Source organism: Orcinus orca, chromosome 7, assembly GCF_937001465.1.
Source record: "Orcinus orca chromosome 7, mOrcOrc1.1, whole genome shotgun sequence".
Classification (NCBI taxonomy): Eukaryota; Metazoa; Chordata; class Mammalia; order Artiodactyla; family Delphinidae; genus Orcinus; species Orcinus orca.
Window position 1 is genome coordinate 94,573,039 of NC_064565.1, and position 27,237 is coordinate 94,600,275.

At 37.9% G+C, this 27,237-nt stretch overlaps 1 protein-coding gene across 1 annotated transcript in view; it reads left to right on the plus strand.

Annotated features, from left to right (window-relative positions):
• The window catches only part of CPS1 (carbamoyl-phosphate synthase 1), a 142,669-nt gene extending 122,262 nt beyond the window's left edge, over nucleotides 1-20,407 (plus strand). Inside the window, exons 31-38 of the mRNA XM_004262765.4 lie at nucleotides 1,868-1,957; nucleotides 3,389-3,559; nucleotides 6,237-6,311; nucleotides 9,051-9,149; nucleotides 14,078-14,137; nucleotides 14,876-14,988; nucleotides 18,458-18,587; nucleotides 19,321-20,407. Coding sequence (XP_004262813.1) covers nucleotides 1,868-1,957; nucleotides 3,389-3,559; nucleotides 6,237-6,311; nucleotides 9,051-9,149; nucleotides 14,078-14,137; nucleotides 14,876-14,988; nucleotides 18,458-18,587; nucleotides 19,321-19,419 — 837 coding nt within the window. The 3' untranslated portion in view covers nucleotides 19,420-20,407. The remainder of the gene's footprint in view (nucleotides 1-1,867; nucleotides 1,958-3,388; nucleotides 3,560-6,236; nucleotides 6,312-9,050; nucleotides 9,150-14,077; nucleotides 14,138-14,875; nucleotides 14,989-18,457; nucleotides 18,588-19,320) is intronic.
• The last annotated feature ends 6,830 nt before the right edge of the window (nucleotides 20,408-27,237 follow it).

Consider the following 27,237-nt stretch of genomic DNA (forward strand, 5'->3'; position numbering starts at 1 on the left):
AGCCTAAGGCGCGTTGTGTGTTCTCCCAGGGAAGTTGTCTCTGCATCACGGAACCCTGGCAGTGGCGGGCTGCACAGCCTTCCGGGAAGGGAAGTGTGGATAGTGACCTATGCTTGCACACAGGCTCTTGGTGGCTGCAGCAGCAGCCTTAGTGTTTCATGCCCGTCTCTGGTGTCCCGCGCTGATAGCTGGGGCTTATGCCCATCTCTGGAGCTTGTTTAGGCGGTGCTCTGAATCTCCTCTCCTCTCACAGCCCGAAACAATGGTCTCTTGCCTCTTAGGCAATTCCAGAGTTTTTCCCGGACTCCCTCTCGGCTAGCTGTTGCGCACTAGCCCCTTCAGGCTGTGTTCACGCCGCCAACCCCAGTCCTCTCCCTGGGATCTGACCTCCAAAGCCTGAGCCTCAGCTCCCAGGCCCCACCTGCTCCGGCGGGTGAGCAGACAATATTCTCAGGCTGGTGAGTGCTGGTCAGCACCGATCCTCTGTGTGGGAATCTCTCTGCTTTGCCCTCTGCACCCCTGTTGCTGCGCTCTCCTCTGTGGCTCTGAAGCTTCCCCCCAACCATCCCCTGTCTCCGCCCACGAAGGGCCTTCCTAGTGTGTGGAAACTTTTCCTCCTTCACAGCTCCCTCCCACTGGTGCGGGTCCCATCCCTATTCTTTTGTCTCTATTTTTTCTTTATTCTTTTGCCCTACCCAGGTACGTGGGGAGTTTCTTGCCTTTTGGGAGGTCTGAGGTCTTCTGCCAGCATTCAGTAGGTGTTATGTAGGAGTTGTTCTGCATGTAGATGTATTTCTGATGTATCTGTGGGGAGGAAGGTGATCTCCACGTCTTACTCTTCCACCATCTTGAAGGTCCCTCTCTGTCATCTTAAGTAACTTGGGGATGTTCCTTTAGTCTTCTGGTATATGAGGTTAGGCTTAGCTTTTTTAGTGAGACTTTCCAATAATCCTGCCATCAGAATCTAGGCAGGCCTGTCTGGCTAGTTGTACATTGGACTGAATTCTGAAGGTCTTACTTTGTTCTAGAATGTGAAGGTAGCAGGATGCTTTGTAACAGCAGCAACATAAAGGAACACTATCCTGGGATTTCAAATGTACTTCAATTTTTTATATCAGGATAAATGACCTCAAGAACTCAGATTTTTCCAAATCTCTCAGAGCTCCTTGTGTCATGGACTCTGCTTCCTTTTATAACTGACTAAGTTGCTGAACCACTCTTGTAAGAATAATGAATGAGGAACTCTTGGTTCCAGCAGTCAGTGCTCTCTCTTTGCATGAGTACCTTCTATCTCTGGTTGGATACAGGAATTCCTATATGTGACACGCAGAGCCTCCCTGCAAGGGAACATGTTTCCTTCTGACCATAATATCTACCCTTGCAGTCTAGGGCAAAAGAAAAGCACATAAAAGAAACCTCTCTGGTCTCCTTGCAGTACCATGTAATTTTAGGACCTGCACTTCTCAGCAGGTAGGTCATTAGATTGACACAGAGTTTGGACTGCAGTTTTGGTGCTAAAGCAACTAGACTGAAAGGATTCCATTTAGCCCTCAAAATAAAACCAGAGTATATAATTGTAGGTAGATAGATGCATTTGGCAGAAAGATAATCCTGTAAGATTATTTGTTCTTTTCCCTGCTATCCTGTTGTGAATATTTAGTACATTTGGTACAAATATTACTTTGTTAATAGAAGCCTAATAATGGCTTCTATGATTACTATTACTATTATTATTATCAGTGGAGATGTAGTTCTTTGTAAAGAGAACTGAAAGAAATCTAAATTTAAGGTGCTGTATCTTTTTTGTTGGTTTGTTTTTAAACTAAGGAATGTTCTTTAGCACTGTATCATTGTCCTTTTTATCTAGGTGAAGGATGCTACCTGGAAGATAGCAAAGGCTTTTGCCATCTCTGGCCCATTCAACGTCCAGTTTCTTGTCAAAGGAAATGAGGTCTTGGTAAGAAATGCCAAGGTGTTTGAGAGGACACCACTGCTGTGTTATGTCATGTTGGTTTGTGTCCCTCTGGTACTCTTCTCTGTGAACACCGCCACAGAGCAGCTGAGACCCCTGCAGCTGATTGTGTCTGAGTATGGGAGTTGCACAGCACATAATGCCTGCCTTGTTTGAAAGCACTGGCTCTTGGTGGCACTGATATGTCAGTCACAGCTTTGAAAAGCACTCTGATCCACTGGAAAGAAGATCACTGACTGCCATCTTCAGTACAATATAGATGGATGCAGTAACTATCATAAAGTAATCTGTCCAGGTTACTGTAGAATAGTCATAAATTACATGTACTGAAGTTTACTTTCTCAGAGAAGAAAGCTGTTTTGGATACCATTTACCAAAAAAATAAAAAATGTTAAGTCAACTAGGTTAGTCTTAGTTAAGTTAGTTTATTTAATGTAACTAATCAGTAACCAATATTGATTCCTTACCTACTATGCAAAGTCATAAGGTGGCTACAGAGACGTATAGAGCCCAGTCTCTGCTCTCAAAGATCCACGATTTAGTGAGAACTGGGGAGAAGATGAATTTTTAGATGACTATAACATAAGTCAGAATATAATAGCTGCTAGAAGGAAGGTACAAGTAAAGTGGTATCGGAGGCACAGAACAGAGAGAGCCTATCTATTAGTGTGTGTGTGTGTGTGTGTGTGTGTGTGTGTGTGTGTGTGTGTGTTTGTGTCTGTATGTATGTCTGTGTGCCTGCACATATGTGTATGAGCATGTATTTGGCTGTCATATGCCTGATTTGGGGTGGATCATAAAAGATTTCAAGGAAGATTTTGTAACTTAAGCTGGGTCTTAAAGAATAGCTGGAATTTTGACAAGTAAAGGAAGACAGAAAGGACAGTACACATACAATATGTGTGGGTAAATTTGGCACATTTTAGGAGATAGTGACTAGTTCAATTTATCAATGACCAGCTGATGATGACTAGCTCAGTTTATTATTTTTCCAGGGAAATCATGGAAGGTAAACTTAGAAAGAAAGACTGGGGCCAGAAAAGTGGTACAAGATAACATAGAGGCAAGAGGATAGAAGTCTTTCAAGGGCTGGACATTAATCTCATGGCCAGTAGAAATCCACTGAAGGCTTTCTAGTAGGGCTGTGGCATTATCTGAACTCTGCATTAAAACAAATCTGTCAAGAGTGTGTGGGGATGGAATTGTGGAACGGGGATGGGAAAAAGTCAGAGTTCAAGGACACTGACTGAAAGGAAACCAGTTAGCAAAAGTCAAGCAGTGGGGAGAAAAGGAAGAGGCTGGCAAAGCAAGACTGGGCCCCAGTAACAGCTGGAACCAAAGTGGCCAGGAGCATATTAATATTGTCATTGTCTCTCACCATCCTTCCTCTTCTTTTGAATTTTGTTATCTCTCCAGGTGATTGAGTGTAACCTGAGAGCTTCTCGATCCTTCCCCTTTGTTTCCAAGACCCTTGGGGTAGACTTCATTGATGTGGCCACCAAGGTGATGATTGGAGAGAACATTGATGAGAAACTCCTTCCAACATTGGAGCATCCTATAATTCCTGCTGACTATGTTGCAATTAAGGTAATATTTTCAAAAATCTTAGTCATTTTTTAAGTTCCAAAGAAATGAAAGGAATAATTTTTCATCAAAAATAATCTTGATACGTTCTGAACCTTGTAACTGAAGTGCTAGACTACGGGATTATGATGTTTGCTTTGAATGCAGTTGCGATGCAATATATAGCATTGCCATGCATGTATAGCATATTGCAGTGTATAGCAGTGCAGTTGCTATACAGGCAACTTTATGTGAACTATTGTGCATTTCAAAAATTAAAATAATATTTAGAATTACATAACTTCAAAACCAACTAGCTGAGTGACTTATAAACTACATTTATGAAGCTGATGCATAATGCTGCCAGTTTAGTTGGTAGACAGAAATTCTGAACGTATCTTCTTGGGATAAGGCTTCAGTTGTGCTAAGACTTCAGGAATGCATGAATCTTGTAAAAGTGTTACCTTGTGGTGGTGGTTAAATGTTTACTGCCTTGGCTTAGTTCCTATTTTCTCTAGTGGCAGAATTTTCTCACAGTGGTACTGTGAGGGCAATGAAACTGATGGCACCTTTATGAAGAGTGACCAGGAAAATTTAAGGTTTGTTCACTAACTTCAAATACAGGCATGCCTTGGAGATATTGTGGTTCGGTTCCGGACCACTACACAATTTTTTTGGCTTCCCTGTGCATATAAAAGTTATATTCACACTGTACTGTAGTTGGTTAAGTGTGCAATAGCATTATGTCTCAAGAAACAATGTACATACCTTAATTAAAAACCACTTTATTGCTGAAAAATACTAATCATCATCTGAGCCTTTGGTGAGTCATAATCTTTTTGCAATAGTAACATCAATGGTCACTGATCGCAGATCACCATAACAAATATAATAATAATGAAAAAATTTGAAATACTGTGAGAACTACCAAAATGTGATGCAGAGACATGAAGTGAGTAAATGCTGTTGGAAAAAATGGTGCCAATAGACTTGCTCAATGTAGGGTTGCTACAAACGTTCAATTTGTAAAAATTGCAGTATCTGTGAAGTGCAATGAAGCAAAGCATCATAAAACAAGATACGCCTGTATATGTGTATATTTTGAATAAGAACTTTATCATAAATCCATTGTGTTCCTCTAGCTGCCTCAGTATACCCATGAACAGAGTATTTATAATAATGACCTTTAACTACCTCACTGGACATTATGAGGATTAGTGAGATATTATGTAAATATATTTGAATTCTTTAGATAAAGCATACAAAAAATTAATTTATATTGTATAATATATTTATGTGACGTTTACGTACTTTGGATGCCTTCGCAGGTTTCCACTCTTATGTGTACTAGTGACCTCAACCATAATTGTGCTACAGCTGAGACTCTGACTTCTGACTTTTACAGTGGAAGTTTTAAGTTGAAGCTATAAATCAAAAAATATTTATTAATCTTATTTAAGTTAATAATTTAGGATGCCTTGGATTTCATAGTGCACTGGGATGGAATGTCACCTCTTATGTTGCGGGAGGGTAACATTTTATTCCTGGAAGCTGTGACACAACATAAATTGTTAAAAGCTTTCAGTGGGAATATATGTACATAGGATTTTACTGTTTGAGACCAATAAGAAGGTGGTCCCGAAAAGTATTTTTCCACTGGAAATTGTATATATGAATTTCAAATTCATGTTTCTTTATTCTTAACCACAGGAATATACACACACATACACACACATATGTGTATGAAATAATTTCCAACTAATAACAATACTGAGGGGTAGATATGAATTTTTCGAAATGCACTGTATCTTTCAGTTTACTTCTTTCCTAGTTATCCTTGTGCATGAATCTTGACTTTTTTGTCAAATTACTTATTCAAAGTCAATCTTAATATAGTCCTAGTGAGGTGGATGGATATCAACAGATGAGATAGAGAGAGGCTAGAGGGCAGGAATATATGATAACTTGACTTAGGATGACCCAGTGAAATGACCCCAAGCTAGAATTCCCATGATGACTTAGAGGGGTACCAGAATCAAAGATGTATAGTCTAGGCTAGATAAATGGATATATGCAAGAAACAAGAATTCGATTCTTAGTGAATTGCATTGGTAAAATAAATGAAAAGGAAGCACTGCTATCTATGTTCTAGCTCATATGAAAGTTCTGGGCAAAAGTGTTCCCAAGCAGAATGTTTCTCAAAGCTTTTAAAGAGGTATCAACAGCAGTTTAATGTCTCAGAAGTCAGCTTGCAGACAGACCTTTCTGGCAATGTGGCTTGTTGCAAGTCCAAATAATCAGAACAAGAAGAGGAATGTTTCAGAAGCCTACCAAGGAAAAAGTGTGTTTGAACTCTGTGTCTGGGGAGACCAGTGCCCAATATACTTCGTTTGAAATCACTCCAGTAAGAATATGTGTAAGCCAGATTAGAAACACTGGCCTAGACAGGTCACTGGGGCCCTATTTACAGAAATAATTTGTGATTACTTAACCCAATTTTTGGCCCAAAGCTCAAGAAATTCCTGGAACAGAGGTTTAAAGCCACTTTTCAAGTCAGACGCTTGGACCAAAGAAATTTTTTACATGTCTACTGTAGCCTAAATGAACCCTATGAGAGATGATTCACTAAATATTTTTTTCCTTGTTTATACCTTTTATACCCTTCTCTCAACATATTTTTCCTACCCGTTATTTTTGACAGGCTCCAATGTTTTCTTGGCCCCGGTTGAGAGACGCTGACCCCATTCTGCGTTGTGAGATGGCTTCTACTGGAGAGGTAACTAGTTAATGATCCATGACCACTTTCATTAAATCTACTTTGAAATATATGCTTTTATGATCTGAATATAGTAAAGCAAGTTAGTAAGTAGTTAGTGGGATACTTCTTTTGCTATCAGAGTAAGTCTGAAAGGACTTAGGCATTTTGAGCTGAGGAAAAATCTTTGACTTTTGTAGCCCAGAGTCTAAATTCTCACTTATATTTCAACATGTGTCATTCACTTCCACATTACACATTGAGAACATCTTTCAAATATTCCTCTAGATGTCTAGGTAAATATCTGCCAGGTATTTTTATTTTAAGGTTCTTAGATCTCTCTGTAACAGCACCTCTTGCTGCCTCTAACTTTCCTTGCTACTATGAAATTAGATCATCGAGATTTTACTAGCAATATGTGGAATGAATGTACAGCAGCAGAAAGATAATGGGGCCAAAATATTTTGGGATCTGCAGATATTTGCAAAATCCCAGAACCACTTTAAAAGCAACTTTAACTTCTTGGGGATTATCTAAAAACTATAGTGGGACTGGCCACTGGATGTCCCTCTTCACTTGTGTTGAGGACTCTGTCAGCTGAAGGTTTCTTTTTTTGTGGTACGAGCTGCACAGGCTCAGCGGCCATGGCTCACAGGCTCACAGGCCTAGCCGCTCCGCGGCATGTGGTGTCTTCCCAGACCGGGGCACAAACCCGTGTCCCCTGCATTGGCAGGCGGACTCTCAACCACTGCGCCACCAGGGAAGCCCTGAAGGTTTCTTTAAGAATGTGAAATGTGTTTCTTGTAGAAAGCTGTCAGATACCAGAGAGTTCCCTACATGTTAGTGCCAGGACATTTTATGAATCACCTAGCCCTTGACAGACTTACTAGGTACAGTCTTCAGATTCTCATCAGTGCCCATGGGGTGGCAACATCAGACTGGGAGGCATCATTGTTTCCTCTTGGTGTTGAGGAAAACCTGAAAGGGGAAAATACCTAATTGCAACATATACGTGATATTTTATATGGTTGCCTGGTTGCAAGCAAGATCTGTGATGAGAAGCCAAGTGAAACAGGAAGGGAGGCAGTGAGGAATAAATGGCTATCTTGTTCGTATTTGGACCGATGATTGCCTTCTCTTAGCTCCTTTGCTGCTTCTGTTAATTTAATAGATGAGAAAACCTAACTTGAAAACAAGGGACTTACATTACATTTCTCTGCTGTTTAAGGAGCTACTCTGATATTCATCGTGATCCCTTGGTCACTCAGTAGCAGGGCTGTTTTCAGCCAGCCCAGGATTCACATCAGGGAGAGATCTGTTTTCCTTCATGCTGTTTTCTCTAGTGTGGCAAATCTATTTTCAGTACTGTATCTATGTCCATTCTGCCTCCAGACATACGTTATTGGAGTTGTTGAAATATGAAAATATGAGAGAATTAGAAATTCAGCTCCCCCTTACTTGTATCTGTTTCAGAAGTACAGAGAGATAATTCTTCTTCCATTAGAGTCATATTTCCAAGTGTCACTAAGTACAATATTACAAGTTCTGTTTTATAACTGAAATCATAATAATAATTCTAGCTTAGTGAAATCTCAGTTATGCTTCAGAGACATTTTCAGTGTTAAAATGGCTTGTTGTGGGATTAAATAAACCTTTAGCTTTCCTAGTGGTGAGGTGGGAATGTTAGTCCTAATCTTTACTTACATATTTAACTACTTTTTATGTTATTTAGAAAACTGCTGAAACCTCTTGCGGGTTGTATATGCACTTATGATGGAATTGCCCAGGTTCTTTCAGTATGGTTTGGGTTCTGTTAGCTTAGGGTGACATTACTAATTTGGTTAGCCAGTTCTTGACCAAAGAAAATGTTCACTGTGGAGTAAAAAGCAGCATGTACTGGTGATCAACTGAAAATCATAGTCATGAGAACTTTCCTTTGACAGTAAGGTCGTCATTTGCTTAAAGAATGAATTTAGCCATCAGTGTTATTTACTCTAATGGTGGTTCTCTACCCGTGCCAAATGATAATGTGCATGGCAGAATCTACTCCTATCATGCTCAGATATACTTGTTCTGTAGTTAGTGTGGGCGTTTGACTTGTAGTTATATTGTAGCACAGTTACCCTAGGGGAAGCCTCTGTATATCCCAACATTATATGTTAATTTGGAATTTTTTTTACTTTAGGCTATAATATTCAGGACTAGTAGCAAGGTATTTTGGTTCATTTTATGAAAACAATAATAATAATAAAAGAACAAGTTCCTTTGAGATTTTCATAGATTTATTGAATTTCTCTGAAGGCTTTCTCATACATATGAAATGACTCCTAACTGATTGATCAGCAGTTATGCATTTGTGCTACTGACCCATGAATTCATGCCCTGTTGCATAGCATACAAGACATATACCGTTATTTAAACATTAAGTCGTATTAACATTTGGTAACTCACCATATGATGGGCCAGAAGCTGTAATTTGTATCCAGATATCTCACAGTAGAATCCAGTTGCGTTGCTCCATGGAGTGTTGTTGGATAGAGAAAGAATTGCTTATTTATTCATTATGCTTAATTAAAAACACAAGATACGTCTGCCCTAGCCAGATTTTTAATCCCTGGATTCAGATTACATGGTCCTTTGGTAACTCAATAAAATCTAGCATAGGAGTCTCTGACTTTTCATTTGTGTTTGTTTTTTGGTAAGGTTGGGTGACTATCATTTGCTTTCTTTTACTTTATTTTTTTCATTTATTCTAAACAGGTGGCTTGCTTTGGTGAAGGTATTCATACCGCTTTCCTAAAGGCAATGCTTTCCACAGGATTTAAGTTACCCCAGAAAGGCATCCTGATTGGAATTCAGGTAAGTGGTGTGTGGTTGTATGCATGCCTGTGGGCACATGCTGGGAGTTGGTGGGGGAAATGACCTTAATGGTGGTATAGAAGAGGGGAGATTTGTTTAAAGTTCCACTAAAAAAACCCAGCAACTTCTAGAAAGAATGGACATTTGTACTCTGTCTGTTCCCTGATTTTTGCCTTTTCTCTTTGCAGCAGCCAACACAAATAAGTGAATAAACAACTAAAAAAAAAAAGAAAGAAAGAAAAGAAAAAAATCTCTAGTGAAGTGATACTAATCCTGAACAGGATTTAGGGTAACTTCAAAAGGATTCTATTCTACTCTTTGGTTACATCTTTTCTATATTTTTATTCTTAGTTCTACCTCCTTAGCCTCTGAACCTAGGCTTTCCATAAGGTTGGGTCTCAACTCTTTTTCTGAGTCTGTGTCTATGTCTATGTCTAGTTCTTTCTCTTGACTTTCCCCTTTGCCAGCTCATTCATGTCTGTGGTATCCACTCTCCATCTATAACTATCAACTTTAAATCTTTATCCTCAGCCATCCCCTGTTTCCAACAATTTGCTGGATACCTCTATCTGGATGTCTCAAACACAGCACATCCAAAACTGAAGTCAGTATTATCCCCTCCTGACCTCTGTTCCTTCCTTCCTTACATTCATTCATTCACATTTCAATTGCTACTAAATGTCAAAGATTCAAAGTTGAAGAAGACATGGGCATTATTTGAGAAATTTTCTTAGCCTGACACTCCAAGATGAATTGAAAGTTCTTAAAGGGCAGTAACTTAATGGGCTTAAGAAAGTCAGCACATCCCACAGTGTACTGTGGAAGTTCTTGAAATATTGTTACTTAGTAAACCTTCTAAGTCAAAGCAGGGTGAAGTAATTATACGTGAATATCTTCATACGGTGAGAAGGACATTATTGGTTTATTATTGCAAGTCAAATGTAAATCTTAGGGCAAAATGGGAGCCAGGAAACTCTTATTACTCCTTGGAATATTATTACAAGAGTGTACAAACTGTTTGTTTATAAATTTCCTGAAAAATACTAGATGTTTCCCAACTGATCATTCACTTTCATTTGAGGTTAGTAATTCTTGGAGCCTATAATAACAATAGATGATTTTATATATCACCCCTGCCATACTTTTAATAATTTCAAATCCTGCATGGTTACATACAAATCAATAAAAATATAGTTAGAATAATACCAGGTATTTTCAAATCAGTGGGTAATTATTAGAGATGCTGTCGCATTAGAGTGCCTTAATATCAGCAAATTAGTCTCTGGAGACTGGATGGGTAGTGGCTTTGGAGAAGTTTCTGCAAAGACTAAATTGGGATTTTGCTTCATAAAGGTGCCAGAAGGGTGATGGTGAACAGTTAGAACAGAAGCTAACAAGATGAATTGCAATTGTGAAGCTTAATGGCAGTTCAGAGACACATCACACCATATGAGAGACTCATCACATTATAATGGGTATTAAGTATTATTAAGTCACAAGTATAAGAGTATTTCTCCAACTTCTAGTTATGGCTTAAAGTTTAATGTGAGACCTGGGGGCATCCAGAGGAGACCATGCCCTTAGTCCCCGTCCTCACAACTAATCAGAATAATGCTAACATTTTAAAATACCACTTTAAGAAGGCAGTGATGTATAAAATAGTGCCTTGTTTGGTTCCAGTGCTGCAGGGAAATGTAAAGCAAAAAATAATTTGATCCCCATGAAGTACTAGTGTGATTTTGGCATCAGTGAACAGAATTTTTGCTTTGTAGGGAAAAAAGGGGGTTTGTAGGGAACAAAAAGTTTTCTTAAAGCAATGAGATTTTGTCCATTTAAGTTTTACCTTTCGGTGTATTCTTTTTTAAAGAAATCAGTGTTCCAGCAGCTACGTGAATTTTTGCAAAGAACTTTCTCCCTGTGCATGCATGCATAATGTAAGGAATTTAAATATATATGTATTTTAATTACAGAATTTAAAAATTATATTTAAAGAAATATTTCATAATAAAGTTATATTTAATAAAATATTTGCAGCTGTGGTAAAATTGATCATTAAGACTCTAAGCCTCTAGAGATACGCAGAAATCATTTTCTAACCTACTTTATATGGGAGGCAAAGAAAAGCTGCCGTCACCAACAGTCAGTGTATAATCTCTTCACTATTATATGGAGGATTTCATTTATAGTGATTTCTTTAAAAAGGATAATCACAAATTTAACTGAACAATATGACAGAATATACTAACCCTAGAGTTAATAGCTAAAACTCACTGGACATCTTAGGCAGAATGGGAACAAATCTACCTAAGCTTCATATTAACTGTGGATAAAGTAATTATAATTCCATATTTCAGGATACATTATGCTTAAAAAAACACATTTTATTTAACATGATTCCACTTGGACAGAAGAATTCATATAAATTCATCCAAATACATAAAGTCAGAACTGAAAAGGACCTAAAATAGTACTGCTAATATATAAACGGGGTTAAGGCCAGTAAATACAAGAGAATACATTTCGCTGAGTTATGTACTAAGAAAGAAAGTCCACCATTGCATTTTGATTTCCTGAGATAAACATTCATTTAGCACGATGTTATGTAGACTTCAATCACAGAAGAGCCCTGGTAGCCAGCACTGTTGCAGTTAATTTGCTTTATTATTCCTTCATGTATATATGGGGAGATTGGTCAACATCTATACCATTTATTTGAAGTAAAGGTCTTCTTTTCTCGTCATTGCCCCACCCTGACCCAGCTACCTGCTATGAGTAGAAAGATTTAATGGAAGAAACCTTACCTCTAACTTTTCACAGCAGGTTGCAAGAGAAAATTGGGGGAAAAGAGAAATATGGAGGAAAGGCAAAAGGGACGCTGAGCCGGGAAACATTTTTTCTTATTGTTGGTAGTTTAACACATATTTCAAATTTTAATTTATCACTAGCAAGTATCAACCACGACTCAACATTTAGTAAATAGATTGTGTGTGTGTGTGTGTGTGTGCATGTGCATGGGTACATGCTCATTGGTTATATTTCAGTGTTCCTAATTTTTCTTTATTTTCTCTTTCCTACCCTACTCCTTCACATACAGAGACCCTCTGTTTCTGCCTTCTCAAAGTTAATCCTATGGTCAAATTACTTGGGAAGTTTGAAATATTCATGACATCAATCTTGCGTAACTAGGACTTAGGGAAAAAAAAAAAAATCAAGGTTTAGATTTTGTCAGAGGATCCTTGTCAGGCATCCCTGGTGGTGCAGTGGTTGAGAGTCCGCCTGCTGATGCAGGGGACACGGGTTCGTGCCCCGGTCTGGGAAGATCCCACATGCCGCGGAGCGGCTAGGCCCGTGAGCCATGGCTGCTGAGCCTGCACGTCCGGAGCCTGTGCTCCGCAACGGGATGAGAGCCCCGCGTACTGCAATAAAAAAAAAAAAAAAAAAAAAAAAGGATCCTTGTCAACTAGTATATGTACTGTATCTCTACCAAGACCCTTTCCATAAGCATAGATCCTTATATAAGAAAGGCGTAATGTAGGTTTATGTGGCAACAAAATCGTCTTTGATTTTCCTGCAATATTTCCATCAGGGTTTATTTTTAGTTGCTATGAGTAGGCAATCGCCTTGTTTTGAAGTTTTCTGGAACACCCTTTAACAATAAATGATTTACTCTAGAGTAGATCAAGAGCCCTCACTGTTTTTTCCCCTCTGATTGGGCTATTCAGTGATGCTTGTGAAGAGTACCATCCTGACATCTGCGCTTCAGCATTGCCCAGGAACACAAAGCAAGCATTTTATTTGAAAAAGACAACTCCAAGTGACATGAATAACCTTTTATCTTCAATACAGAATCATTAGGAACAACCATAGCATTGTCAATCCAGACGTCCCAGTAGAGTCCACAGGCATGACACAGCCTTAACTTGGCTTTTGGTTCTGTAGCCAGAAGTTGGATTAATGTGAAAATGATAATTAGAGGAAATATTTATTTTTATCATTTTTAAAAGATTTTCTTCCTTATAAATGTTTTCCAGGAAATAAATCAGCTTGTACTTTTCACCTTTAGTAACAAATGATTTCTTACCCAGGTATTTTCAATCAGCTGTTAAATCTGGGGCTACTCAGATGCAAGCTGACAGCTGTAATTTCTTTTTGTAGAGAGCCTATTTTATGTGTCACAAGTGTTCAATACATGTTTGATAGAAGTTTATAATGTGACTATGAAAGCCAACACCCCAGACCAGAAGGCAGAGTAGTTCCCTGGCTGGAAACTGCCAATACTGTCATATCGGATATTTATCTTTTCCACCTGGGGGACGACACTGAAACAGATCCATAATGAGGTTCTGACTGGTATCTGCAGGTCAGACAGTATTTGAAATGCAGCTTAGTGACTCCAGAGCCCATTCTTTTACCCTTTGCCAAACTGAGTTCCAAATGATTGACTTATTGCAGGGAACGGTGCATGAACTACTAGGACAGGACCTAGTTACTGAAGTGCAGTCCAAAGTTAGAATTCAGCAATTAGAACGGGTTGAACAGCAAAACATCCAACAAGGCTGATTTGGTGCTGAGCGCCTAATCCAGGTGACTTTAAATCCAGGAGAAGGGTTCATCCAGAACTGGGGTGAATCTGATTCTACAGGCAGAGACTAAGTGGATTAAATAGGGGGTGAAGGAATTTGAGGGGTAAGAAGTAAGACAGTAGAAAGCAAGACAATGTGGATGGAATTTCATCTATATCGGAAAATAAGTAAGAGGTTATACTCATTAAAGGAGAATAAAAGGATAAAACTTGTCATCTTTGAATAGAAAGCACCTGGCAACACATGGCATTGCCTTTTATGACATGAGAGAATGCCATATTGCATGACTAAATGAATAACATGTATATCTGGAAAGTGAATTCAGTTAAATTCCTTTAATTTCAGCAATCATTCCGTCCACAATTCCTTGGTGTGGCTGAACAATTACACAATGAAGGCTTCAAGGTATGTGATATTATTTTTTTAAGTTGTTTTCTGTCAGCATTCTATCTGCAAAAAAGCATACTGAAGAATATTAGCGAATAAAATAGCGCAAAATATAACCTCTCCACTTGAAAGATGTCTAACTTGACAGTTTCAAAACTTCAATGGAATAAACTAATTAGAAAGACTAGCTTTAAGTTTTAACACAATTACCACAAACTCAATAAAATTTGCTGGCTAAAAACTTAGAGAGTTTTGCATACACAGAATTGGGATAAAGTTTCAACGTATTTCCATATATTTTCCATTTTTCCTTTTTCCGTTTCCGTACGAAGTCATAGTTTCCAGGTGTTAACAGTTACAGGCAAAAATTCTTTGCCATGAATATCTCCACACAAAGCCTGGTTCTGTAAAACAGAATGAGTCCCAAGGCTCATTGGACCTGTGGTCATGAGGGTTTGTTGGCCTAATAACAATGAATTTTCAGCCATCAACAACTCTTTATTTTTCTCCTCTACAAAAGCAGTTACAATTGAGGTTATTAAATTTTTTCTTACTGCAAATATTTTAAAAATATTTAAAGTGCCCGTGACTCTAGATGCTGAGTCTAAATCTCTATTTCTGACATCATTTTGCATCTCATATTCACCGGTTTTTTCTGCTCTATGCTTTAAATGACACGTGTGTCCCAGTGGGTGTCTTTGTTCTGTGAAAACTTTCCCTGTGATACAGTAACCGACTTTTCCATCTTAAATGCAGCTCTTTGCTACGGAAGCCACATCAGACTGGCTCAATGCCAACAATGTCCCTGCCACCCCGGTGGCGTGGCCGTCTCAAGAAGGACAGAATCCCAGCCTCTCTTCCATCAGAAAGTAAGAACTGGGCAGAATATTCTGAGATAGCAAAACAGATGAAGGATTAACTTTGGGAACAATTGTGATGTAAATATATCACCTTACCCTATAGCAAGTCTTCTAAAAGTCTTCTTAGTCATCCAATTCAAAATGACGAAATTGGTGAACGATAGTAAAGCTTCCTTCTCATGAACTTTGCTATTACTACAAAACACATAATTCCATATATGTACATGGTGATATGTAGCATCTCTCAAAATGTCTCCTAGTAAGTATCCATTCCTTGACTGACACCAAGATCTCAGTGGTGAGAATCATGGACATGAAGAATGTAATGCAGCACTCTGTATTTTATGGCAAACTTATATTGTGTATATCAAGAATGCTCAGCTGCATTTCACTGAGGTTGTACATCAATGAATCAGTCAGTTTACTGAGGACTTGCAGCATGCAGGACACTAGGGGGCGTGCTATGGTAATGTCATCTATTGTATTACCTAATTTGCCATTCTTTGATCAGGTTGGTTGTTATGCCTTAGGCTTTGTCATCATTAGGTTTTTTGGTTTTTTTTTTTAACATCTTTATTGGCGTATAATTGCTTTACAGTGGTGTGTTAGTTTCTGCTTTATAACAAAGTGAATCAGCTATACATATACATATATCCCCATATCTCCTCCCTCTTACGTCTCCCTCCCACCCTCCCTATCCCACCCCTCTAGGTGGTCACAAAACACCCAGCTGATCTCCCTGTGCTATATGGCTGCTTCCCACTAGATATCTATTTTACATTTGGTTGTATATATAAGTCCATGCCACTCTCTCACTTCATCCCAGCGTAGCCTTCCCCCTCCCCGTGTCCTCAAGTCCATTCTCTATATCTGCGTCTTTATTCCTGTCCTGCCCCTAGGTTCATTAGAACCTTTTTTTTTTTTTTTTTAGATTCCATATATATGTGTTAGCATACGGTATTTATTTTCCTCTTTCTGACTTACTTCACTCTGTATGACAGACTCTAGGTCTATCCACCTCACTACAGATAACTCAATTTCTTTTCTTTTCGTGGCTCATAATATATATTCCATTGTACATATATATATATATATATATATATATATATATATACACACCACATCTTCTTTATCCATTCATCTGTCGATGGACACTTAGGTTGCTTCCATATCCTGGCTATTGTAAATAGAGCTGCAATGGACATTGTGGTGCATGACTCTTTTTGAATTATGGTTTTCTCAGGTATATGCCCAGTAGTGAGATTGCTGGGTCATATGGTAGTCATATTTTTAGTCTTTTAAGGAACCTCCATACTGTTCTCCATAGTGGCTGTATCAATTTACATTCCCACCAATAGTGCAAGAGGGTTCCCTTTTCTCCACACCTTGTCCAGCATTTATTGTTTGTAGATTTTTTGTTGATGGCCATTCTGACCAGTGTGAGGTGATACCTCATTGTAGTTTTGATTTGCATTTCTCTAATGATTAGTGATGTTGAGCATTCTTTCATGTGCTTGTTGGCAATCTGTATATCTTCTTTGGAGAAATGTCTATTTAGGTCTTCTGCCCATGTTTGGATTGGGTTGTTTGTTTTTGATATTGAGCTACATGAGCTGCTTGTAAATTTTGGAGATTAATCCTTTGTCAGTTGTTTCATTTGCAAATATTTTCTCCAATTCTGAGGGTTGTCTTTTCATCTTGTTTATGGTTTCCTTTGCTGTGCAACAGCTTTTAAGTTTCATTAGGTCCCATTTGTTTATTTTTGTTTTTATTTCCATTACTCTAGGAGGTGGGTCAAAAAGGATCTTGCTGTGATTTATGTCATAGAGTGTTCGGCCTATGTTTTCCTCTAAGAGTTTATAGTGTCTGGCCTTACATTTAGGTCTTTAATCCATTTTGAGTTTATTTTTGTGTATGGTGTTAGGGAGTGTTCTAATTTCATTATTTTACATGTAGCTGTCCAGTTTTCCCAGCACCATTTATTGAAGAGGCTGTCTTTTCTCCGTTGTATATTCTTTGCTCCTTTATCAAAGATATGCTGACCATAGGTGTGTGGGTTTATATCTGGGCTTTCTATCCTGTCCCAGTGATCTATATTTCTGTTTTTGTGCCAGTACCATACTATCTTGATTACTGTAGCTTTGTAGTATAGTCTGAAGCCAGGGAGCCTGATTCCTCCAGCACCGTGTTTCTTTCTCAAGATTGCTTTGGCTATTTGGGGTCTTTTGTTTTTCTGTACAAATTGTGAAATTTTTTGTTCTAGTTCTGTGAAAAATGTGGTAGTTTGATAGGAATTGCATCGAATCTGTAGAATGCTTTCAATAGTATAGTCATTTTCACAATATTGATTCTTCTAATCCAAGAACATGGTATATCTCTCCATCTGTTTATATCATCTTTAATTTCTTTCATCAGTGTCATGGTTTTCTGCATACAGGTCTTTTGTCTCCTTAGGTAGGTTTATTCCTAGGTATTCTATTCTTTTTGTTGCAATGGTAAATGGGAGTGTTTCCTTGATTTCTCTTTCAGATTTTTCACCATTAGTGTATAGGAATGCAAGAGATTTCTGTGCATTAGTTTTGTATCCTGCTACTTTACCAAATTCATTGATTAGCTCTAGTAGTTTTCTGGTAGCATCTTTAGGATTCTGTACATCACTAGGTTTTGTAAGACATTTATTTCAGCACACTACGTGAGCCTTCAGGAACACCATTACATCAACACTTATGGAGCTATGTGGCACGGGTACACGGGAGATAATTCTCAGGTGCTACAGGATGTTACAGCCTACTGAATGGCTAAGTCATACCAAATTCTATGTGATATACTATTTGATAGGGCTCTTAAGAAAGTAACCTAAATTATTATCATATTAATAAAAGAAGGGCACATTGTTCTGACTTTAGTAGACTTCTAATGATGCTATATGCCCTCCTTAGGGCTTTGTAAAACAATACTTCACGCTTTTGACATTTTGATTAAATGTCTCCTAGTGTGCGTAGTAGCCCAGCAACAGAATGTGAAATGTTTTAATTTAAAATCAGGCGACCTGTATTTCCACACCATCAGCTAAGGCACTGGGAAACAGGCAATGAAGTAAAGTTGATCTGAGGGGGGAGTATGGGGGCCAAATGGCCTTCAGTGCTGGAGGAACCACCTCCTGTAAAATAAATAATTGTCTATCAAATTACTAGTTCTTGCTATGGATAGATAGCATTTTAAAGAGAAACAAATACTTCCATTCGATTAGTTAGGCATTCACCAGAATTCTTTCAAGAACACAACAAAAATTTATAACCCCCAAATGTGTGTAATTTGTACATCTGCTTAGGAATAAAGGAGGGCAGGTGTCAATCAACTCAGTATGGAATGGACTTGAATGGTTAAGAGAAGTAATTTACATTAGTATTTAAAAAAACTAATTATAAAATATACATAGTCTCCTGCAAACTTGTGTTTATTTTGTTTATTCCTCCAGGTTGATTAGAGACGGCAGCATTGACTTGGTGATTAACCTCCCCAATAACAACACTAAATTTGTCCATGATAATTATGTGATTCGGAGGACAGCTGTTGACAGTGGAATTGCTCTCCTCACTAATTTCCAGGTATGTTCTTTTTCTCACAGATAGCCTGCCTGAGGGTTTTTATTTCTGCACCTCCCTTAAGAGTGCACATCTCTCTTCTCCCTTTCTTGTAACTTTCAGAATGGAGAAGAATTTCTAAATAGAGTCTAAAATAATGGTCTATTTTGGTAGGTCATGGCCTATCTGAGACAGTTGGTGATCAAGGAGTTGAGATAATCAGATTATCCAGATAATCATGGATAGCCATGGTTCTCTCATTACCCATACAATTATCCTTTAAATAACATGTGTGGTGTGGCATGGAATAAAGATACACAATTTTATTCCATCGTGTCTAAATGAAAGCCACCGCATAAAAGCAAGAGGTTAATGATCATTGAAGATCCAGATACAGTGCAAGCACTTGTCCAATTCACAGGAAATGATCGCAGGAGGTATGTTCCCTTCTACTTGGACATGACCCACCAAATTTATCACAGGGAGAAGAAATGTTTGTCAAGACTCGTTAACTTTCTGCCCATTGTATTTTTTCCCCCTCAGTCAGTTTTAATCCCCATGGGGGGTGGGGGGAAATAAGCTTATTCATGTTGAGGTCTGAGATACAGGAGAAAGTCCCCGTTAAAAATGTTTGTGTCTTCCATCTGCTGCCCCTTTGAAAATTGGGAACAGAAACTGTGACTTTTCACTCCTGCTGCATTAAACATTCGCTTTCATTTCATATGCGTTGCTAAGATTCCTACTCTTATATTTTCAGGTGACCAAACTTTTTGCGGAAGCTGTGAAGAAATCTCGCAATGTGGACGCCAAGAGTCTCTTCCACTACAGACAGTACCGTGCTGGGAAAGCGGCATAGAGAAGTGGATGCCCCATCTCCATTCTTAAATCAACCTAAGCCAGTTTTTTATCTAAAGAAGCTGATTCACAACTTTCTTTCCCAGAGATGAATATTGATGTCAAGGTTTATCTCAGTTTACTTAGTTATGCCTTAATATTCTCTTCTTTCACAATTAAATTGTTGTCAGTCACTTTTTAAAAACCTTAGAGAGTCCTTCACAAGAATTCCTTCATTTGCTAAATGCCTTATTTTTGGTGTGCTAAGCTTACCTACATGCTTCTTTGCAGCTAACATTGTATGGTGCTGATTAACGATGATCAAGGTCGAAAAAGTTGCTGCTCTATCTTCTGAACTCTTTCTATATATACTTTACGGACACTATTGTCATTGTTTTTAAATACCATCTGCCATACTCAGGACACTTCCACAAAGGCAGAATACTATAAAAATGGTTAAAATGAAATGTGGATTTAATTTATGAACTCCTCCATCATGATGTTTGTGTATTGCTTCTTTTTAATCATCATTCTCTCTGGCTTAACCAGGAATATCCTTATCCCCTCCCACAGTGCTGAATTTGAGACGTGTGACAGAGGTCTTTAAAGTATGGATTTCTTTAAAGGACACTGGTTTGCAGTTTTGTGTTTTGTAGTATGTCAGCAGATGGTGGATACCGCTGAGGTGGTTTCTTCTTGTTTTCCTTTGGATTTGTAACCTGAGCCAAGTGAAATCCTCAGATTTATGCCATCTCTGCAACCCCCCCTCCTTCCTGCCAACTTTGGAATAACTTGGAAGTTATGTTCATTCCCTTCAGATTATAGATTCTGTTGATCTGCTGAGTCCCACTCTGCGATGAGCGTTTTACACATTTTAAGCACAAGATCCTTGTTCCTTCTACATATAAGAAAAGTCCTTCCTACAGGCAGCCTTTGTCACTTTTAAACTTTTTGTGTTATTACAAGCGCTCTAATTGTGAACTTTTAAATAAAATACTATCAACAGACAAGACAGTTGTATTCTTGCTATTATGTGTTCATTTATTTTTACATTGATACACAAAATCTGTTCATTTCTCTGATGAAACAGGGTTTTGGGCCAAGATTATATCTTTTTTTTCTTTTTCTATTCAAAGCCCTATAGGATATGAACAAATTAATATTAAAATTAATGAAGCTTAAACTGTTACATTTCTCTTTTTTTTTCTCCTCCCATAGCTTGCTTATCTCATTAAAAATTTATTATCTTTTTATGTAGTTATATACTACCCTTGATCTGGACCCTTTCAAACATACAGCTGTAATCACACACTGACTAATGATTGCCACACATACATAATAAACTAAACTTTTAAAAAACGTCTTGCATAACACAGAGAACAGCACTTGAACCCAGTCAGAGGCTGATCCATATCGTCTGAAACATAGGGCCAATGGCCGTGGTGATACCATATCCCAGAAATACCACCTAAAACGTGGCTTTGTGAAATTTCTAAGATAATGAGGACATAATAGCTTTTATCCTTTCCCTTGATATAGATCTACATGAAGGCTTTTAAAATTTATTTTCCCCTTCTTTCCCTCTTGTTATCATTGTGGTTGAGACCTTCCTTACTTTTTTTTTTTTTTTTTTTTTTTTGGTGGTATGCGGGCCTCTCACTCTTGTGGCCTCTCCCGTTGCGGAGCACAGGCTCCGGACGCGCAGGCTCAGCGGCCATGCCTCACGGGCCCAGCCGCTCCGCGGCATGTGGGATCTTCCCGGACTGGGGCACGAACCCGTGTCCCCTGCATCGGCAGGCGAACTCTCAACCACTGCGCCACCAGGGAAGCCCAAGACCTTCCTTACTTCTTCCCCGTAATATTATATTAATATACTCCCTGATCATTGATTCATTCACCTAAAAATACTTAATGAGTTTCTTCAAGTTTTAGTGTAGAATATACTATGATCCCTCCTACACCTATTATTCTAGTACTTTTCTGTTGCTGTATTACTTTGCACCATCACACCACCAGCACAACCATAATAAGTAACTAACATTATGGAGTATCTGCTATTCCTCAGGTAGTTCTAAGTCCTTTACATGAGTTAACCCATTTAATCCTCAAAATATCCCTATGAGTAGGTGCTGTCATCTCCATATTATAAATAAACTGAAGACCAGAAGTTAATTAACATGCCCAGGGTCACACAAAATGCAGTTTCATTTTTTTATATCTTGTATTTTAATGAAGACAGACATGTTAAAAAAAAAATCACTTCTCACAGTGAAGAAAATGCTTGCAGAGATCAGGAAAAGGCTTTTCTGGGGAGATGGTCTCAGGTGTTGTCTTGTACAGTGTGTTGTAGTTCTCCAGGTAGACTAGAGGATAAGCACACTCATTTGAGGAAATTACAAGCAGCCTGGTATACCTGGAGCTCAAGGCATGTGTGGAGAGAAAGAGCTATGGGGAGAGGTTGAGAATGAATTCTTAGTTATGCGTGTTTAAACCACATAGAAATTTTAAAACTTTTTATTTGGAAAGAATTTTGCACTTAAAAATTTGCAAAAATAAAAATAGTACATCCTTTACCCAGATTTACCTATTGGTAATATTTTACCCCATTTGACTTAGTATTGCTTTCTCTATCTATCCTCTATCAATCATCTATCTATCATGTATCTATCATGTATCTATCTATCTAAATACACATATGTATATACACACTCAGAGGAAGAGAAAAATTACACTTTGACCAAAAGTAAGCAGTTAGTGACAAATTTAGAAAAGTAACTCATAATTAGAAACAAAAGAATTGCTTGCTGAAAGTACCAAAAGGTCAAAGTAATAGTTAAGCTTTGTGTCGTGGAAATTTTATAAAGGCTCTCAATTTTTATATTAATTTGAAGAAGCTATTTGTAAAATACAATAAAATGAGAAGAGTAGTAATAATTAATCAAGCAGTACTGTTTCTAAATAATCCCTATATTTTTGTTCCTGAAATAAAGGGTTTTGGGGAAACGGAAGATGATACACACTCTCTCCAAGGTGCTGAAAATGAAATTATATTAATTTTTGGTTTTGTTACCTTTGGGTTTCCTAATGTTCCAAACTTTAAGAAGAACTAAACACAAATAAATAACGCATTCAGTAGTTTGGTTGGAGGAGGGAAATGCAAGAAAATGAAAGCAGATTTGTGTTCACATTTGACAAGGCTTTGTACTCTTTTATACAAACAGGTTAACACATTTTAAAACCTCTGAATCTGTTATATATCACCAGTGCAGACAACATACGGGCTATGTCTGTCTGTAGAGCTGAATAAAAATCAAAGGAGCATTTTCCATGCTGAGAATTCAACAGTGGGCAAGGAGGACCAGGTCTACTGAGTGGGGTGTAAAGGAGCGCAGCCAGCTTGTGAAATGAAGAAGAAAGAGGACTAAAGAACGATCCAATTAGAGATGTAGGATTTTACGGCTTTGGAAAGGTAAGTAGAGTATTTTAACTGTACTTTTGTCAAACTTTCCTCTTAAACAGCATTCCTACTGGAAACTTTTTTAAAAACAGCTACTACATTCATGTATCTCAACAGCTGCAGGTACTTGAACCTCAGCTTCTAGTGTCCACAGCTTCTTGAACAGGGAAAGTGGAAATTATCAGAGAAACAAGCCAAGGCTGAATGCAGTTAAGTGCTCTGTAATTACACACCAGTATTACCATTTGGATGCTGGTGCGGCTCCCTTGCAGGCACAGGTGCCATAAATGCTCACATACACCCAATGAAATCCACAAAGACCTTTCATTATATACCACTGGAGACACCCTTAGCTTGAAAAAGACTAGCTTAAATTTCCTTCTTTCCTGTCTTTCTCTTACCACTTCTTTTTCCTTTGTTCTTGTGTATAAAAATTCTATTTTTCCTAATGAATATTACTGTGCTATTTTATGAGACGCTGTTGCAATTGGTGAGTGTGACGGGAATGTGGCAGGAAGAAGAACGTCCATCCTCCTCCTAAGCAGCTCCCTGGGCTCTGAAAAATTGGTAATAATTGTCCCTACTTCTTCTCTTGTGCACAGCCTAGGGTGCAAGGGGTCCAGAAAGAGAGTTTAAGTACCTACAGCTGTTGAGATCAATGCAGTAATGAATAAAAAACAAAACAAAAAAAACCCTCAGCAAGTCAAAATTAGCACCATTTGTGAGTGATCCTTGTTGCTTTAAGATCATTTTTAAAGGTCTTTACAACTTTCATTTTATAAAGGACTTGTGTTCACAAAGAAAACTATTGATTATTGACCAAAACAAAAAAATAGGCTTTTCTGGTAGCGGTAAAGGTTCACTTTCTCTCTCCTGAAACTACCAGCCTAGCTAATTATTTCTTTAAGGTGTTTCCTAGAAGAAACACACAAACTCCGTAGACGTGCTTTTGTTCATCAAAGGAAGAAACAAGCAGTCTCACAAAAAAGTCAAAACTGCTGTGTTCCCAAGTGATAATTTCCCACACAAAGCTTAGTGCTGTTGGCAGCTGCAATGAAGACAGGTGAGATGTGAGCATGCAGAAAAGAGAAAGAATCCAAAAGCTCAAAACATGTTATTAAAAAAGAAAGAACTTGAAAATGTACGTATTTTATTAATAAAAATACACTCTAATATCCAGTGTCTAGATAACTATACTTTCCTTTCTGAAATTTAAGCGCATTCAGTAATCTCCTTCATAGTCTCTCTTCTACCTGCCTATGCAACGTCCTGAAGGATGAAATATGGCATGGCTTTGAGGTCATTAGCATAACAGAAATATTCTGCTAAGTGTTTCCCATAACTCTTTACAAAATTCCACATAGAATGCTGCAAATGAAATTTATATGGAATAATTTAATTAGACTAATATTTATTTGAATCTCTCCATTCAAGAGGAGTTACATATGGATCCTTTTTAAAGAATGTTTTCTAATTAAACTAAGGACATAATTTCATATTATTTGCCAGGTTTTATAGGCTTTCCTTCCCCTTCATAATTAAAATATATAGGGAGCTGCAGGGGGAAAATGGTATTGTTGCAGTTAAGACGTGAGTGAATAGGAATTTTTAAAGATTGTTTTAAAACCATGAGGCACAAGCATTTGAAGTAAATTAGGTTCATACTTTATTTATTATATCAGAATAAGATAAAGCAACACTGAATTGACTTTCCCAATGTTGGGGGGCCTCCAGAGCAAAAGGTTACCTTGTGCTAAATCTATCATTACCTGCCTTGGTGTACTGTGTGAAGTTCTGTTTTCTTCAGAAGTAATTCACTCACTCTAGGGTCTGACTCTGTTGAAATCTGTGGCTCTTTGGGGCCCCAGGGACTTATAAATGTAAACACATGGTACTTTGTAGACTGATTCATCAGGGAATGGTCCCTGGCTTACCCTAATTGGGTTTTGCCATGCTAATCTCTCTGGAAGGGTGATTTCAAACATATTTTCAGAAGTACATGAAACACATGGTTCTTTGATTGCCATATTTGTACTAATGTCCATATGAAGGGGTTGCTTTTAATCAATGATGGTTTTCTTTGATCCATTGAGGTTATTCCACTGTAAATAATTTCAGGTCATCTCAGCACTTATTTTCTTCAACCTGAAACCTAGAGGTGAAATCATGAGTCTCTGGTACTTACACAGATCTACAGAAAGTAAGGACATATTTCCCTGTTACATTCCTGGAACCTAAATTATAATAGGTGTTCAAAACTATTGAATCCACAAAATTTTGATTCTTAAAAATGATTGTGGTGCAAAGTGTTTGATCAGAATGATTGTGTTCCTGTCCTCCCTTTTAGTTATAAGTTCCTATTCTCCTCCTCTGGCTAAGGAATCTTGATCCAGTTTACACCGGACCTCCAGTCTTAATTTCACTCCTCATAAATTTAGGGGGCTGCAGAGTTTGTAAAGGAAACGCTGTAAACGCTAATTTTCCAAAATCTTCAATCAACTTTCTCCTCAAGACTAGATCAACAGAATTCTCTTCAACCTTAGTTATTGTTTCAGTAATCTTATCAATACTTGTGTATATCTCAGTGACCATGATTTTAAATAAGCACATATTTATCACCTCCAAGAGTGATGTTTAATCTATACCTTCATTTGTTCTTTCTCCATTGTAGTTTGCTCATGGCCACTCACTTACCATTCCTTTTTCATCTTTATAATTGCTTATTATAGAGTAGTTCACACAGAGTAGCCATGCAAATCTACTTTTTGGTAGAAAATAGACAATTTAAGAATATGTAGTTTCTTGTATATAGTATCTCTGTATCACTTTTCTTTAGCCGTTTGTGTCTTATATTTATTCATTAAATTCACAAACATTTGTTGAGCGTCTATAAATAAAATAGATTTGGACTTATGAAGTTTACAGTTTAGAGGTGGATGCAGAGAGTTTAAAAAAAAACTATTATGATAGAACTTGATTAATGCTTTTGTAAGGGAAATTTAGGGGCTATATGCACACATGCCTGGGGCAGATCAGGGCAGGCTTCCATAAACTGGAACTCGAGGGATAAGTAAGAATTTGCCAGGTGAAGAAGTGTGGTGTGTTCTACAGTGTGTATGCACAGTGAAAATAATGTGTGTGAAGACCCCGCGGCAAAGAAAACATACTGTGTTTGAAGAATTGAAGAAGGCTGAGTGTGACTGGAGCATCACTCATGCACGGTTGATGGTGAGGCTGGGAAATAGCACAGGCTAAACCCTAAGCACCCTATAAGCCATGTTGAGGAATTTGGACACTTTGCTAAGGATAGCAGGAAACTGTTGAAGTTAAGTTAGAAGGTGACATAATTACTTTAGCATTTTGGAAAACTCACTTTGACTGCCGAACGGAGAATGAATTGTATGAGCCAGGATTGGAGGCAGAGACTAGTTAAGAGGCTAATGCAGTGATCTGGTCCAGGACAGAGAGAGAGAGAGAGAGAGAGAGGGAGAGACAAGCAGCACTTGGACTGGAATAGGAAAGAGAAATCAATTTGAAGAATGATGTATTTGGGAGAAAGAACTGTCACGATTTGTTTGGATGAGTGAGAGGGGTTACTTAGATTCAGAGCTCCATGTTTGCCTGAGCAAATAGGTGAGAGATCATGTGATATTTTTGGCATTAATAAACACAGGAGTTTAGTACTGGGTTTTGGTTAAAAACGATAAGTTCTGTTTTAATCACGAGAGTTTCAGGTGTCCATGAGAGGCAGAATGGAAATGGTGTGTAGTCAGTGGTTAAAAGCCAGACTCTGGAGCCAATCTTCTTGGGTTTGAATCCAGGCTCTTGACACTCAGTAGCTGTGTGATCCTGAGCAGCTTATTTACATTTTTCATACTTCAGTTTCCTCCATAAAATGGGAATAATAATCCCTATTCATAGGCTTGTCATGATTGTAAGATTGAGAAAATGAAATTAGGTACTTCAAATACTGCTGGGTACAGAGTAAGTGCTATGGTAAGTGTTAGCCATTATTATCATTGTTGTTGTTGTTATTGTGATGGAACATCTAAATGGAGATGTCTAGCGGGCAGCTCTATATTTAGTTTTAAAGATTGGAAAGATATCGCTTATAAGTAAGTACATACCTTATTCAATATCTATCATATACTGGGGGAAAAAGAGCCCCAGAAGAGGAAATTCTAATAGTTATTATTAACTTCTTTGCAATATAAAAATGAAATTCATGCAATATTAAAATGTTTTGAAATTTCTGAACAAGAATGTCTTCTAGGAAGACAAAATTGCAAATTGTTATTTTTCTTGGTTGATAAGAAAATGTAGTTCAGTGTTACACTACTTGGACTAAAATAACAAGTTTTAATATTCTGCTAATCAGATTAA